General features: G+C 35.0%; 3 protein-coding genes across 4 annotated transcripts; 1 reads left to right on the top strand and 2 right to left on the bottom strand.

The window, feature by feature from the left end:
* Positions 1 to 559: 559 nt before the first annotated feature.
* On the bottom strand, positions 560 to 4,572 carry LOC142623812 (28 kDa ribonucleoprotein, chloroplastic). The gene is made up of 4 exons (XM_075797271.1): positions 3,857 to 4,572; positions 1,506 to 1,607; positions 1,056 to 1,328; positions 560 to 946 (listed from the first exon to the last, which is right to left on the bottom strand). The coding sequence occupies exons 1-4, from the start codon at positions 4,328 to 4,330 to the stop codon at positions 893 to 895; spliced, it is 903 nt and encodes a 300-aa protein (XP_075653386.1). The 5' UTR covers positions 4,331 to 4,572; the 3' UTR covers positions 560 to 892.
* Positions 4,573 to 6,208: 1,636 nt separating this feature from the next.
* On the top strand, positions 6,209 to 8,934 carry LOC142624113 (uncharacterized). Its single transcript, XM_075797624.1, has 2 exons — positions 6,209 to 8,518; positions 8,612 to 8,934. Exon 1 carries the CDS (start codon positions 6,277 to 6,279, stop codon positions 8,347 to 8,349), a length of 2,073 nt encoding a protein of 690 aa, XP_075653739.1. The 5' UTR covers positions 6,209 to 6,276; the 3' UTR covers positions 8,350 to 8,518; positions 8,612 to 8,934.
* A 2,645-nt stretch (positions 8,935 to 11,579) lies between these two features.
* On the bottom strand, positions 11,580 to 16,224 carry LOC142623947 (uncharacterized). Of its 2 annotated transcripts, none has more exons than XM_075797439.1 (5): positions 15,954 to 16,224; positions 15,740 to 15,829; positions 13,274 to 13,402; positions 13,079 to 13,174; positions 11,580 to 12,540 (listed from the first exon to the last, which is right to left on the bottom strand). In XM_075797439.1, the coding sequence occupies exons 1-5, from the start codon at positions 15,964 to 15,966 to the stop codon at positions 12,419 to 12,421; spliced, it is 450 nt and encodes a 149-aa protein (XP_075653554.1). In that variant the 5' UTR covers positions 15,967 to 16,224; the 3' UTR covers positions 11,580 to 12,418. The 2 variants fall into 2 exon arrangements, with proteins under 2 accessions (XP_075653554.1, XP_075653553.1); XM_075797438.1 differs by having other exon boundaries at positions 11,580 to 12,002.
* Positions 16,225 to 17,522: the final 1,298 nt, after the last annotated feature.

Here is a 17,522-nt window from a genome sequence, read left to right as displayed (position 1 = left end):
TGAACAATCACCAAAAAATTTTGTAGAGAATCTTGTTTCCCGACTTTCAATCGAATAGCGATCGAGACATTCAGAGACTCTAGGATTATTTTCTTACCATTTTCGATCGGTCGAAACTTTGGTTCAATCGAGCCAAAGCTTTGACTAATCAAAAATGCTGAATTTCGAATTTTCACTTAGAAAATTTCAAAACTTGAATTTTCACTTTATGAAACAATATTCTCTAAACTCAAATATCATTATTACAATCTATCCATGTATATACATATATATACAACACTCTCACATGTTGAGTTCTTTCTAATAATATTGTCTTAGAAGTTTCGATTGCTAGGAATGCGATGCCAAATACCATGTGTAGGTGGGTCTTCGCCTGTGTTCAGAACTCAAGATTGTAACAAGTTGGTGCTTGCTGTGGCCAAAAGTAGTACATTGGCATAAAACATTGCCACTCAAGTAAAATTGGGCAGATATTTTTAGCAATGCTTCATGGTTACAGACAGCGTAATGGTATTAAGTGAAAATAGGTATTTTGCTAGGATAAGGAACTTACCCCTGCTTTAGGCCTTGAATGCTTATAGCAGATGTTACTACTTTCTACACAGCCTCATACATGACTCAATGTTAATGAGATTTCTTTCATACTTTTTAGCTAAGCAAAATAACATCGCTTGCTATTACATATAGCAAAGACAATCATACAATTTTCACAATGACAGATTCACTTAGAAGATAAAAAGGTGGACAACGAATTATGGACAAAAACATAGAAAAGATTTTTCAGTGACTGAAGTCCTTGCTTAGTGATAGCCAAATAGCAAATCCTTTTCGTTTCCTTAAGCGCCATTGCATTGGAAGTTTGATTCCTAACCAAACCCTGACTATCTATCTCTTATGATCGTTTTCCTTGAGCCAGGCTTACACGCATTCCTCGTCCTTCTAGTTCCTAAAAGGCAAATAAACAACAATGACCAGTTAGAATCTCAATATATAAATATGTCTAAGAGATTCAAAAAAATAGGAAAAAAAAAGGAGGGTGGGGGGGAGACTAATACCACTCCATTAAGAGATTCAAGGGCAGTGTCCATCTCTGATTTTGTGGAGAAGCATACAAAACCATAACCACGTGATCTTCCTGTCTCCCCATCATACAGAACCCTTGCTCCAACCACATTTCCATACTCTTGAAATGCTTGTGTCAAACTCTCAGACGTGACAGACCAGGATAAATTCCCAACAAAAAGCTTGTACTCAGTTTCTGGATATAGAGGTTCTTTCGGTTTAGGTTTGTCCGAGAAATTCACCCTCAAGGTTCTGCCCAGATATTCCTGAAATATCCAAATTGTTCTAGTATTGAGCAAAGGGAAAGAAAGAAAGAAAGAAAGAACCCAGATAATTAAATATTCTGTCTATCATTCAGTCATCTTAGAGTCAATAATACAGATACACAACACTTGCATAACCCACAAACACATATAGAGAGTGAAAGAGAGTGAGTCTCTTACTTTTCCATCCAGATTTTCAATAACTGCCTTGCAATCTTCAAGACTACTCATTGTCACAAATGCAAATCCTCTACTTCTCCCAGAATTCCTATCATAGAGAACCTATAACCATTTGCATTAATCAGCATGGACATAGTGATGCAAATAAAAATGGCAATGATGATGTTTTCATTATAAATTTTATGCCAAAGTAATATGCAATCAATGAATTGGTAGATTGCTAGCTATCCTTCTCCAATCCTGGTCACATATTCAAGAAAATTCCGCTTGTTCAACTTTGCAACCTCAAAATTGTAAATGTTGGGGCTTAGGGAAGAACATTTGACTAAACATAACACAAAATCATCATTCTTTATTCAAATAATGTTTACATTATCAAGTTTTATTGATTATATTCTATTTTGAAATTATAAAATACAAACCCATTACAGAGTAAAGGTCCTAGTGAATCCTGTTCTATATAACAAAGTCAGGAGGACATCACTAAGCAATGAGATGAAGGAATTAATAGAATTCAAAAAAAGAGAACCACAAAGGAGCTAAACAATTAGCCCCACTCCACCCTTTAGAAATGAACCCCTAAAAAGAAGGGCCCCTAAGTGAGATGACTATCAAGCTGTTCCAGCTATGCATCCAAGTCAATTAGTTAAAATGGTCCTTTCCAAGAGTTACTGATCAGTACTAATCACCTTGAGCTTATTCACAACCCTTAATGCTTTTGTCAATTAGCGATGTCCAGCAATGGGAGGGGACCCTTTTCCCCAGCAGTGACCTAGACTTCAGAATTTCTCACTTCTACAATACTAATGTAAGAGGGAATCCCTAGCAATCACAAACTACTCACTTCCACCATTAATTGGCAAGTCACTTCCAAGTATAAATATTTTTACTTGCCAAAAAGGGGAAAAAATCTACTTATCATTTTCCTTTTGCTTGCTAAAAAAGAAAGTGGGCTGAATACTTGATTAATCGTCAAGTGAGTAAAGAGAGCATCATAAGCAATTTGGGGGGTGTTCACGTAAAATGATTCAAAATTCTCTGGGGTCATGGTAGTTGGAAGGCAAACAGGGCATTTGCTAATGTTACAATAGAGAGTTTAGTTGTGCAAAAGTTTTGTAAGTAGGATGTTGTAACTTTTTATTCTAGTAATTTTTTTTTTATAAGATAAGTTCCCTGAAATGATTTTTCCCTTGAAGAGAATCTTAACTAGTTTTCCAATTCGTCATCAAATTTGTGTCTTTTTTTCTATTTTACATCTCCATTGTTTTAGTGTTTACAATTGGGGATGAAATTAATATTTGTTTAGGCTATCCATTGAAATAAATCATAAATTGTTGAGAATGAGCTATAGCTCAACTGACACATCCTCCTCTAATAATGAGATCAAGGGTGAGGTCATAGATTAAAGGCCGCGGCGGTGGCTAGAAATAAAGATGGAGTGGTGCTTAAAGCTTGGGCTAAAATGCATGTATGGTGCTCCCCTCTGCAAGCTGAAGCTGCAGCTGTGCTCTGGGCAATCCAGCTAGCTCTAAAGGAAAACTGGCAGCATATCATCATTGAAGGAGATGCTAAGTCCTGTTTTGACCCACTAACCATTTCAGATTTGCAACCTGATTGGTCCATTGCTTCTACTGTTAGTAATATACTTGATCTATGTAATTGCTTTTTGAATTGTAAATTTAGTTGGGTTAGAAGATGTTGCAATACTGCTGCCCATGAGGCTGCAAAGTATGCAATCAGATTTGGTAGAGGTTTTTGTTTTAATAAGTGTAGTCTTCCTGTAGTAATTGCAGATGCTTGTAAGGCTGGCAGCCATTGTTTTTGCTAGTTGAATGATAATGCTGTTGGTTAGCAAAAAAAAAAAAACTCTGCAACTTAAGTTAGTATGAGGTCATAATAGAACTTTCAATTGATACAAGAGCATTTAGAATATGCTTGGGTTCTGGATAAGATTTTGAGTTGTTCTACGACTACAACATTTTACAACAGTTGAGGTGAAATCCAACTATAGATTAAAATAAAATATTATATTGGGATCCACCACAACTAAAAACAAGAATGTTGTAATATTTTTGTAGTGTCACTATACTTCATCTAATATTTTTTCATGGTTCTAATCAATGGAGTGTTTATAATTAAAAAAGAAAAAACACTAACTCATTGCAAGTCAGTAAAAAAGCCCAACTACCAATAAGGCATATAGCATGAAAATATGCTTCCTGATCTCACCATGTAGCCCAATATATACTCCTCATCAACTTGCGTACCCATCATTAATACCAACACAAAAGACAGAAAAATATAATCTTAGCTAGGGGGAAAATACTGCATTAAATTTAGATAATAGATACCTCAATCAGCTCTGGACTTCCAAAATCCTGAATGATGCCAGCAAGCTGGGCGCTGTCAACACTGTAAGGCAAATTTCCAAAGTAAAGCTTAGTGCTCACAAGATCCTCACCTTCTTCAACATCCAACACTTCCCCTCCTCTCTTATTATCTTCCTCCTCAACCAACCCTGTGTCTACTTGATCAGATGTTACTATCACCTGATCTTCTTGAGCAACCTCTTCAGCTGTTACTGCTACCTCTTCTTGAGCAACTGCAGCTGATATCCTGAGTAGCCTCCACTTGCTTGAGGTGGCATTGAGTGAAAGCTGTTCAATCCTGTAAGAATGAGATATTGGTGCTAACATGCGAGTAGAGGAGGAAAGTCTAAGAAGAGGGTCTGATAGGCATTGCTTATTAGGACGGATATTACACTTGAGGGTGTGGATGGATGAAGAGAAAGATGAGCCTACAGCCGCAGCTGCAGTGGCCGCCATGGTTTGGAAGTTAGTTCTTCTAATGGTGGTGGTGGTGGTGGTGGTTGTGGCGGTGGTGGTTTTTTCTGTTATGGAGTTGGAGTAGAATAAAGTTGTTTTGATGTGAGGAAAGAGTGAGGGATGGGGGTGTGTCAGCTACGTATGTTATCTAAGCTGATGTGGGCAGATTGTGTCCAGTGAGAGCTGTTGGAAGAGATATTTGGAGGATAAGGTAAGTCCAAAGTAGATCAGACACCTTGCTCATTGGTGGGTCTGTACCTTGGTCTTTATAACCAGTTATTGTTACATACGACTAAGTTACAGAGTTACAGACTATCCTCTTCTAAAAAAAAAAAAGTTACAGACTATCCAACACATTTTTGCGAAGATTATGTTTTCGATTTCAATTAGAATTGTAAAATGATGAAAAAATGTAAACATTCTAATTATTGTTACACAAATTTAATTACACATTATCTTATACACGTCGGTTAATATCATGAAATCACAATTTCAGTTATAATTATGAAATAGTAAAATTGTGTTTTCTAAACTCGTGTTTGAATACGTAGTGTATAGCACCATCTTAAATACAATACAACATACATAATGAATTATTAGCCCATTATATTGTTATATGTTAGAAAAATCATCACCAATGTTATGAATCGAATAAAAATGTTGGATACCTAATAAAAGATGAATAAGAATGTTTTTTTTTTTTTGGGCTGAATGAATAAAAATTAAGAATCACAATACATTATTATCTTACCAATTATATATTTCGAAATTCAACAAGAACCAATTGTATTGAACCATTGATTAAAATGACACTTAAAGAGGTTAGGTGTGTGAAGGTTTGGATTCTTCAACCACTTATTCAAAAAATAATGTGACTCACAAGAAGATAATGTGATATCCCGCAGAAAATAAATAATGGGAATCTTTTCGACAAAAGCACATGACAGGAAGGAAGCTATCAATGTAGTATGAACGAGAGTAAGATTTACATGTCATGAAAAAGATAAAAATATTCTCATCTTTTTGTGAAAATGAAGATGTAAGGATGGAAGATGTGCAAGAAGTAAGGATAAAGGTGTGCAGGAAGTAAAGGCAAATGTGTGCATGCAAGAACAAAGGTGTGCATACAAAATTAATGTGCAAGGGCAACATGTTAATGTGCTCTTATCTTTAAGAAAGAAAAATGTGCCACCGTATAAGAATAATACTAATGGAAGAGATACCTCATCCTTCAAAAGTCTTCTTTCCAAACTTTTAAAAGAGGACATCCTCCAAAGTGCAAGGCAGGAGGTTTCCTAGCAACCAATTCTTTAATTAAACAAAAATCCTTTCCTAATATCCAAAATACTTTTTTAATTAAAATATCTTCCAAAACTTGTAACCTTTTCCATCTCTATTCCATTTATCTACGGCAACAAACTTGGTTGTAGTTAATGGCTACAACTCGCACTAAAAAAATTAACATGACTAAATATTTTTAAAATATATCTGTTAAATTATATGTTATTTATGTTCTTAATACATACGTCAAATTTTGTATTTATAAGATTTTATTTACTATTCAATCTATAAACTTATTTTTTATGCATAATTTTAGATTACAAAAAATTGAAATTTAAACATTTGATTAATAATATAGTTATTGATTTTTTTTTATATTTTAAAAATTTTGCAAGTATGAAAAAAAAATATAATCCATAAAAAAAACACGTGCTTTAAGTTTTCATATAAGTTTTTAATCTAATTACTATTTTACGAAAATCATTACAATTTACATTTTTAACTGTGTTCTTATTATAATTATCATTTTAATTTACTTTAATTACTTTGTTGACTCACGAGCCCACATGAGCCCGGCCGCATTCCATCACCACTCCAACTCTCTCAAAGTGTTTCAAACTGTTTTTGTTGTTTCCCTCCCAGTTGGTCGTCAAAAATAATGGAGTATGTTGTTCATCTTTCAAGCCCTCAAACTCACACAAAATCTCTCCCTAAAGCTCACCAAAACACTCTCTCTCACAAACCCCAAATCCTTTTCACAACACCATACCACAACAACACTTCCCAATCTAAAGCCTCTCAACTCCAAGATTTCAAGCTACATGAGAAATGGCCTTGTCGAAGAAGCTCAGAAACTGTTTGATAAAATGCCTCTGAGAAATACGGTCACATGGAACGCGATGATTCGTGGGTACTTTATAAATGGGAGATTTGTTGAAGCGGTCAATTTCTTCGAACAAATGCCTGAAAGGGATATTTTTTCATATAACACAGTGATTGATGGGATGATGCAGTGTGGGGATGTGGATGGTGCCAGAGAGGTTTTTGATGGGATGCCATTCAGAGATGTTGTTACTTGGAATTCAATGGTTGCTGGATATATTCGCAATGGTATGATTTACAAAGCAGTAGAAGCATTTGATGGGATGCTGTTGAAAGATGTGATTTCATGGAACTTGGTCATTGGGGGGCTTGTAAATTGTGGAGATTTGGATTTGGCTGAAGAGTATTTCAGACAAATGATTGTTCGGGATATTGTGTCTTGGACTATAATGATTTCAGGGCTGGCTAGTGCAGGACGGGTTGTTGAAGCTCGTGAGCTCTTTGTGAACATGCCTGTGAGGGATGTTCGGGCTTGGAATGCAATGATGGTTGGATATATAGAAAATGGACAGATTGAAATTGCAGAGGATTTGTTTCGGAAAATGCCTGAGCACAATTTTGAGTCTTGGAATGAATTGATAAGTGGGTTGGTGAGGAGCAAAAGAGTTACTCATGCTATAAATCTTTTCATGGAAATGCCACAGAAATGTCAAAAAATGTGGAACTCAATCCTGTTGGAACTAGTAAGAAATGGGCTCATCAAACAAGTTCATGCTATTATGGAGAAATTCCCATACAGTGATGTTGTGACATGGACAAATTTGATTGTTGGATATTTTGGATTAGGTGAGGTTGGGGGTGCAATTCAGATTTTTGAATTGATGCCAGCCCGGGATGCAACTGTGTGGAATGCCACAGTATTTGGATTAGGAGAAAATGATCAAGGTGAGGAAGGTTTAAAGCTGTTTATTAGAATGAAAGAATCAGGTCCATCTGCAGATAAAGCTACATTCACTAGTGTTTTGACAATATGTTCAGACTTGCCAACCTTACAGTTTGGAAAACAAACTCATGCAGAAGTTATAAAATCTGGTTTTAATAGTTTCATTTCAGTTTCCAACGCAATGATTACCATGTATGCAAGATGCGGAAACATGCATTCTGCTCTGCTGGAGTTCTCTTCCATGTCAAGCCATGACATCATTTCGTGGAATTCTATAATATGCGGCTTTGCACACCATGGAAATGGTGAAAAAGCCCTTGAGATGTTTGAAAGAATGAGATTAACTGATATAATGCCTAATCATATAACCTTTGTTGGTGTTCTATCTGCTTGTAGCCATGCTGGGTTGGTAGACCAAGGTAGGTACTACTTTGATTTCATGAAATCCAAGTGTTGTCTTCAGCCGGAAATTGAACATTATACATGTATTGTTGATTTGTTGGGGAGATTTGGACTCATAGATGAGGCAATGAACTTTTTAGATCAAATGAGAGCAGATGGAGTTGAAGTTCCTGCAAGTGTTTGGGGAGCTTTGCTAGGAGCCTGTAGAATTTACAAGAACATTGAGGTGGGCAAGATTGCTGGCGAGAGGGTTTTGGAAGTAGACCCTTGTAACTCTGGTGTGTATTTGATCTTGGCTGAATTGTTTTTTAGCGGTGGAAAGAGAGAAGAAGCTGAGAAAATTTGGGCTCAAATGAAAGAGAATGGAGTCAAGAAGCAACCGGGATGTAGTTGGATCGAGGTAAACCGCAGTGCACATATATTTCTTTCAGGAGATAGTTCACACCCTGAGTTCAGTAGAGTCTGTTGTGTTCTAGACTTGATACACATGGAGTTGGAGATTAAAATTTCAAAATCAAATGCTGCTTCATTTCAACTGATAAAAGTTCCGTTTGATGGACATTATGGGTGAGATTTTTGCTCACAATATATGTACCATATTGTTCAGATCCATGACTTAAATACAAAGAACTAATGGGTACAAGTTGATGGGATAAGGATTAAGATTTAAGGAGGACATGGTTGGGGATCTGGAGGTGTTGCTTTTGTAGATTGGAGTTGCCAGTCAGAGGATAAATCAAGTAAGTTAAAATGTAACATCGTCCCACAACCCAGTAGAAGTTTGAAATTTGGTTTGATCACTTGATTACTAATCTTCATGCATCGAAATACAGATGGGACCATATGATCATGCTGTTTCTTCAAGAGTATATATACAAAGTGTGCTCAGGTGTAAGCCTCCTAGCAGAAATGGAAGCATGTCTAGCAATGTTCAAGCAGATCTTAGTTTTTAATTTTCTGGGATGCTTTAAGGATTGCAACAAGAGCAGAGAAGGGAAACATGATTGCCAAAAGAGGTCGGTGAAAAAGGATTTAGTATTTACCCTTTTATAATTGGCTAAGATTTAATTTAGTGGTGAGTATACAAGTTTGTATCAATATATTTTTATAGATATTCAAATATTATAGAGGCAAACATTTTTAAGTCTTTGAAAAATACACACACCTCAATTTGATCCCTATAACTTACAACTTTGAAATGGAGGACCTAAAGAATTTTAAAAGTTTCTCCCAAATTGCTATTTCTTTATTAAAATTTTCTCCCAAGACACCAAAATTAAATTTTATCATCAGACCAAGACCCCGATTGGTTTTTGGTGTAAGCAGGATTGAACCCAGATCTCTTATTCACCCATCAAAGATTTTACCAATTGAGTTAATTCTTACCTGGTTAAAGGAAGTCTAGTTGAACATCCACACCCTTTACCTATGAAAAGCGATTATATGGAATTTCTTTTTTTGGGTAGATATGACTCATTCATTTGTTTTTTTATTTATTTATTAAAATTCAACATTACCCAACCAAAATAATTTTAAAACAAAAAAACAAATCAGAATTTTTTTGCCTATTTATTAACGTAACTACCATTTTTTTTACTGGGATATTGCTAACCAAATTAGCAGTTGATCGTTTATACCAAAAAACTAATTGGCTTCTTGGTAAACTAATTGGCTTTTTGGTCGAAGTTATAGGTTGAAATTATCTCAAAAAAAAAAAAAAAGCAGTTGACCAAATTCCTAAACAAATTCAAATTCTTGGAACCATTTAAGATTTACGTTATTTGTATCCACCAACAATTATGGGGCTGTTTGCAATGTACATCCTACAAAAACCTTAATTCAAAATTAATGTTCACTCCACCATCCAAAATTAATATTTTTTTAAGAGGTAGAATTTCAACCTATAATGTCTGTTCTTAACTATGAAGCACGGGTGCGTTTCGGGATTCGGGTGCGGGAGCGGGTGCGGGACTCGGCAATTTTTGAAAAAGTAGGGTGCGGGTGCGGCGATTAAAAAATTATTAAAAATATTTATATTTATATTTTTAATATATTGCTAAACATACTTTTTATACATTATATAAATATATACCAAATTTAAGAGCAATGGTAAATAATAACTAGAATACAGAGAATAGGAGAGAGCCTAGCTGAAGAGTGAAGGTAGAGAGTGGGAGAGAGGCTCAAGAAAATGAAGAGGGAGAGGGTTGGGTCTTGGTTTTTTTCCAAACGGTGCGTTTGCACCTTTTTTTTTTTTTTTTTTTTTTTTTTTTTTTTCAGCCATACGCACCTATTGTTGTTTTTGTTTTTGTTTTTTTGTTTTTGTTTTTTTAAATTTCGGCCGGTATCGGTTGATTTCGGCCGGACCGATTTCACCCGATTCGGCCTGATTTCGCGCGCGTTGGCCCGAATCGCGCCGAAAAAACTGATTTTTTATTGCCGGACGCGGCACGGACGCGCAGGCAGCGGCGTCGCCTACGCGTCGCTGCGTCCGGCCGCGTCCGACGCGGGTGCGGCGGCCCAAACGCCGCACCCGTGCTTCATAGGTTCTTAATGATTGTCCTTTATCATCAGATCAAGACACCAATTGGTTTTTGGTGTAGGCGATGATAGAACCCCAAATTTCTTATTCGATAGCAGAAGATTTTACCAGCTGAACTAACTAGAACCTACTCTAAAATTAGTATATAAATTAACAAGTTAGTGAGTAGATTAATTTTTAATTAAAATGTTGATTGTAAAATTGTCATACTTTAAGGTTACATAGCAAATTTTCCTATAATTAGGATGAATGGTTCAATAATTATATGTTAATCTAAATGGTACTTGTAGGTGCTCAAAAAAGATTAGGGCCCAAGCCCACTTAGACCAGTGGCACTTTGCCCTTTAATTTGGCCCAAACAACAAAATTTGTATAGAGTGCGAGAATTTTAATCAAATGCAACTATACTTCATGTCCAAGCCTAAGGCCAAAGAGTCTAGATATTGAATGAAGGAGGAGAAACAACAATTACAAGTAACGACCTCCTCGAGAAGATTCGATGACCAATCTCTTTATAAAATAGCTATTCAAGTTTTACACTAAGTGCCCTTTCCCCTTATCTTTCTTGCTCTAGAAATTCTTAAAAATTCTTCATCCCCATTCTTAGATGGGTTCCCTCCTTTTTATAGCTCTTTCCCATGCATCTTAACCTCCACTTGTCCGTTTCTTAGCCTTCTCCTTGGATACTTGTCCCATCAAGACTCTTATGAAGGAGGTAAAAGGTAGTGCTAGCTGTTGGATTATTGTTCAGGGATCATTTTTACATTAATGCAGCTAATAAGGTTGATGGAGAACATTGAATGTGGAGGCAGGTAATGTACCTCTCAAGAAGCTTCCTCACACCATCCTTGTTCTTACTACCAGATCTTCTTCTCTTCTTGGGATTTCAGGAGAAACCAGTTGTCTTTATCCTTTCATCCTCCTCAGGTGGGTGAAGTCCATGGGATGCGTTTTGCCCCTCAACCCGAGTTACGAAAATTGCTATATAGTTAAGTTTCCTCGGTTCTCGGACCCCATACAGTACTGTATATATAATACATTAACTGAAAATTAGTGTTGACTGTAGAATTTTTTTGTTTTTTTAGTTTGGAGTGTGCAGTGCAAAAACTCCAGTCTTTTTTTTTTTTTTTGAGATAATTTAGTTAGTACAATATAAACTGCTCACTTCTTGGCACCTAAAACAAAGCAAAGCAAAGACAGTTAAATATGTCAGAAACACTGGAATGAAAGAGAGGGGGAAAAGGGAAAAGAAAATAAAGTGATTTATACATGGTGTGAAACTTTGCCTCGTGTGAATTGTATTATGTAAAGGATGATTACAATAAAACATGAGATTTTTTAAGATAAAGGGAAGAGACCCCTGCATTTTAGTACAATCTACTGAAGTACGAGCAACAAGAGGCATATAATCTAACACTTTTAAGTTTTCACAGAGCTTGGTTTGTTAGTCCTGAGATATCTTTTTTGACTTGGAACTGCTATTGTGGACCCTTTCTTTCCTCTAAGATCGCTCTTACTATCATCGGCATCCTTGGATTTCCTTGTGTGAACAGTACATTCAGTGATGTCGCTTGAGATAATCTTACCCTGTGTATGTCTGCTTTGAACCAAGTTGTGATTCTTCAAACCTGAAGGTCGTTTTGCTTTGACCCTATTTTTATTCCCAATCATCACGTCATTATCTGAATAGAAAGTTACCAAATGCCAAGAGTTAAAAAGGTTGCAAATAGATCATAGGTGAAGTTAAATTTGTCTCAAATTGTGTGTGGATGTTGATGACACTTGGATTGGGTAATAAGTTTCTTTAAGTTAATTCTTTCTCTTCCTAAAGCATAATGTTAAAACTTTGGAAAAAGTTTGGCTCCGAACATATTCGGAGCTATTTTGCTCCAACCTATTACATGACAATCGAAGAGACCATCCATTTGTAATTTTAGTCACATGACTTTTTTAAAGAGTCATGTGACTTGTTTAAATATTACACATGGATAGCATTATAATTTGCCAGGAAAAGCAAAGCTTTGTGACCTAAAATTTTATCCCCACCAAAAGAAAAATGATTGGACTCTTAGCTTCCATCTATAAAAAGTGAATCATCTTAGCTTCTTTTCTTCTTCTTCTTCTTCTTCTCTCTCTCTCTAGCCAAAGATTCTTCCCACAATCGTAGTTCATCACTGCATAGGGATTGACTTGTTCCAGTGAAGTATTCTTCATAGGTCTCTATCATTGCAGTTAAAAGCAAACCTTTACCATTGTGAGATGTCGCTATGCTATATCTATTGTAGTTTATGGTTGACTTTATAAGTTATGCAATAGCAACGTGAAACATGGATGGTTGTTATGTGCTGCACACACACAAGAATATTTCCTTGATTTGTTTTTGGATGATATTACTATTTTAGAAGTTGTGATGAAGACAATAACAATCTTGTGCTGCAAACACCTAGTTGTTTAGATATTTTTTTTTGAAATTCCCCTAAGATAGTCAACGCAGAAAGTATCAATAGAAAAATTGTGATTACACAAACTGCCAGATATTATGATGATGATGATAATAATAATAATAATTTCCCTCTGTATGACTGTATTATATTTTATTTCTTAAAATTCTCTAGAATTTCATTTGGGAGTAATTATTCCCATATTGTCTATATAAGGCCATTAACAACTAATAGAACCTGATTGTAAGAACTGAATGAGATAGATAAATTAGAAAAGGAAAACCTAAAATTATAATGAAGTAGTTATGTGAAATTACCTGGACTAGATAAGACAGCGCGTGGACGCAGGATTGAGCAGGCTCTAATATTTATTTTATCATCCTCATCAATCTTTTTGTCAATTTCCCCTGCTCCTGTTGATCAATAGAGGAGGATGTCATAACTGTAAGATATCTCCATACAAAAATACATGCAGAATTTTTTTTCCAGAAATCTGTGGGGCAAAACCAAACCTTCAGATGCAGAAATTGTGGGCATAATCAAACTTTCAGATACAGAAGTTGTTGACATAGGTACGTTTGGTACATAAGACTTAGGAATTTTTGCAACATATGCTGGAGAAATTTCTTCATTTTCCTTTGCTGAAATGGGGAGGAGAGGAAGAAGAATAAGAAAAAGAAGTTAAGGATTATATTTTAAAACCCAACTACCATTCAATCTACTGAAAGTAAGCATAGATATAGTTTTACCAAAAAAAGGAAGATATAAGTTTAACAAACTTCATCACAGCAGTTAGAGGTCTTAAATTTAAACAATATTCTTGCGATAATGTTTCAATTTAAAATTGTTGGTTTCATGTATCAATTGACCTCATAAATTATCAGTGTCCAGACAGAAATCAGTGACATTTGAACCAAGGCTAGTTTTGTTTCAACTTCCAAAGAGGATAAAATATCATCAGGAAAGATGTATCAAAGCTTTGTCTCAGGAGGTAAACCACAGTAGGACTTTGCACTTGCCTTTAGCATTTTAGAAAATATTTCTTGGATTGCAAGTGATAAAACATTCTGAGCTAGTCTGGTTGTGAGATGCTGCTAAGGGAAAATATATTTATGGGACCTGTAAGTCACTCTGATCAAAGTTTGATGCAAGAAACTACACAAACTAGTGACAGTAAATTTCCCTAATGTTAACTACCTCTGTAAATTTTATTTGATTTAATTGCCATTTTGGTTTGTAACCTTTGCACCATGTTTCAAAATGGTCTCTAACCTTTCAAATATCATTTCATTCTTAGTGTCAAAATAGTCATTGCTGTTAAGTAGTGGATGGAAGTGTGCCTTGTTGATTGCAATAAGGTTGCGAATTGTGATCAAGTAATTTTACTAATGTAAATCCAGTACATCTCCGCTTGTCAGATCAGACTTTTTCATCCACTACTTTTCAACAATGACTATTTTGATACAAGAAAAAAAAGGTTAGGAACTAAAATGACACATTTGATAGGTTAGGAACCATTTTGAAATATGGTGCAAAGGTTAGGACTAATATGGTAACTAAAGCTTTCTTTATATACCATAATTACTTTAGAAAGGGGTTGGGCCAAAAAGATCCTCATAATGCACATTTGGCAACTGACCCTTCTTCGGTCACTGAGTCCTAGGGCCTGCAACGATCAACCCATCTCAGGAGGATGTAACTGCATTACTGTACTCCTGTAGGAATCTTCCCCTTGGCCGGTCAGTATGATACTATGTCCACCTCAAAATGAGGGTCTCACATCAGTATTTTATCGTGCCCTACCAATTGCCAATCACATTTAATTCGATTGAACTTGTTACATGCGCCTACAGTTTTGGGGTGGTTCATGGTTGTCCTGTACCCGTCCTTTTAGTCGACCGAAGGTCCGAAGGCGAAGAGACCAATCAACAGACAGGCCAAAAAGCCTGATCTTGGGGGATAATTCCCACCAAATTCAAGTCCTCTCTATCCTATAAATATCCCATAACTCCACTAACATTACCCTGTCACTATTGGCTCTACCTGTTTTGTTGACTTTAACCTTTAGGGCCTCCTTGGCCAGCCTCCTCCATAGGTTGGCCTAGGTTGTACTAAGTTTTTTCTTGGCAGGGTGTTAATGCACCAGCAGAAAAACACCTGTGCTGTGTCCTTACCGCACTTCAAGTTTTTTAATACACTCACCTATGACTTCGGTAATTCATTCTCTGGTACTTTTGCATTGCATTCTCACAAGCTTTAATTTTTAATTTTTAATCTTCCTGCCTAGTTGGCACCTCCCAGTGTTTCAAACAGAGACATACAGAGTTTGAATCCACCTCCCCCAATCCAATCATCTAAAAAAGAAAAGAAAAGAAAAGAAAAGAAAAAATCTTCCAATTACCTGCCAAACCAGGGCCCAGTTAAAACCGGGATGTTTCCAAACAAAATGGTTAGTACTCATGTTTCTCCGATGTTTCTTATTTATTTATTTTTCAGTCAATTTCGTACAAATGCAATATAGAGTAGGCACAGTAACCCAAGACAAGATAATATTCAGATGGAACTTTGTGCTGCTCGATTTATCGGGTTTTCTTTTGACGAAGTCAAAGGGTACTTGGATTTTAAAATAAATAAAAAAAAAAAAAAGTCAAAAGGTCCTACTGAAGCTGAGACTGTCTTCATCTTTCATATTTATTGAAGAGATTAGTTGAACAAGAATGAAAATCCATAACAATAATAACTACAGTAACACGGCCCAACTACCTTGGCAGAAAAAAGATTAACAAGATTATTCAAATTTCACCCAAATAACCAATTCCCACATGGATGATCTAAATCTTAAAACAACCAAAAATCTCAGGGCAGTTTCACAAGGCGATTATAACTCAATAAAAAAAAAAAAAAAAAGGATTAAATTAAGTTAATAATATAAAGGAAGTTAAAAAAGAAGAAGTAGGAAAGAGAAGAGAAAGAAATACCTGGAAAAGAAGAATCATCATTCAATGGAGGTCCCTTGAAATCCTCTTGATCTTCTTGTTCCCTGACTTTCACCTTTGGATACACATACACTTGAAGATTCCAAATAAAACAACAAAACCCATTTCAGTATTCAAGAAAACTTGCACAACAAACAAAACAAAACAAAACAAAAACCAAAGAAAAAGAAGAAGACCAAGATGAAAAAAACCAAACCTGTTTCTTCCATTTTTTGCGGTTTGGTGCTGAGAGTCGTGAGGCTTGAGCTTATTATTATTATCAAGCAACCAAGAAAAAAAGCATAGTATGGTATGGAGGGACAGAAAGCCAAAAACACGGGAAGCAAGAGTTGTTGACTGGTGCGGATATTCGATAGAGAAAGAGTGTGAATTTGGAACTAACTTTGCTTTTTGGTTGTGATTGATGATGGCGGAAAGGAAAGGAAAGGAAATGAAATGAAATAGTATAGGAATGCCGAATGCGCAACGAATCGAATTACTACTCTGATGGTGTTGGGTCAAACAAACTCTACACTCCAAAATCAAAATGACGCATTCCATTTCCACGTGCTCTCTTTTTAAATTTTAAATTTTTGGCTACGCCTCCCAAACGGAAATGTCAACGCTTCTGTAGTTCTGTTTGGAAAACTATCCCTTTTTTTTTTTTTTTACAATTATTTCTGGCCGAATTCACATTAACTTTTTCAATTAAGATATGTAAATTCAAACATCTGGTGTATATGTTTAAATATATGTTTTTAGTTTTTAAATAATATTATACTTAATTTTACACATTTTTTCATCCAAATATATTTTTAAAAAATACAAACAACATTATTAGAATTATCAGGTATTATACAAGACTTTTTTTTTTGTTTTTTTTTTTAATTTATTATTATGTGCTTTCTTACTAAGATGTGAGGGATTTGGCAGGCTGCAGTACAAATCGACTTTGTACCTCACGGCTAAATGTTGTTGATGCGGAAACTTTTTTATCTTATAAATAAGACCCCATTTTCATAAAAAAAATAAAATAAAAACTAAAAAAAATAATAGGGACAATAATTAAATGCTAGCTGAATGAATAAATTTTCAGATTCACATGTCGCTACATGGTTGGCTAATTGAATTGGGTGTGTTTTATAATTTGTCGGGATTGTTTGTAAAGTTGTGCTTCTTGATTTCATAAGTATGTTTTCAATAAAGAAAATTGTTATATGATTATCAGCAATTATTATTTCAACTATTACTAGTGTGTAGAATACCCTTTTATTATCATCTTCAAACTATCAAAAAAGATCTCCTTATATATTATTATTATTACTACTCATAATTATTGTAGCATCAAGCATAAGCCCTTTATTAAAATTTTATTTTATATGTTGCATTTGGTACGAAATTGACAGAAGAACAAGGTACCGAATCAATGCAACATATTGATTTTCTTTATTACTTCTACATGATTTCCAAACAAATAAAGAAGAACAAGAGAACACGTTTTACCCACACACAAAAAAAAAAAAAACTTCAAATAGAATTAACAACATTTAAAGCAATACCTTTTAAAATAAAATTGGTATATCTTTTGGATAAAATTGGTGCAAGAATAAGTATAACCCCTTCATGATTCTTTCCGCATCAAAAAGAGAGTCTTTTTTTTATAAATAAAATAAAAATACAAAATGAACTCATTTAAATTTAACTTCCCATCCATTTTTTTTAAAAAAATTAGCTTAATAATTAAAGTAAACAAAACAAAGTAAAAATCATAAATCAAAGATCATTT

Source organism: Castanea sativa, chromosome 2 (genome assembly GCF_040712315.1).
Source record: "Castanea sativa cultivar Marrone di Chiusa Pesio chromosome 2, ASM4071231v1".
Classification (NCBI taxonomy): domain Eukaryota; kingdom Viridiplantae; phylum Streptophyta; class Magnoliopsida; order Fagales; family Fagaceae; genus Castanea; species Castanea sativa.
This window is presented reverse-complemented; position numbering and strand designations above follow the sequence as displayed.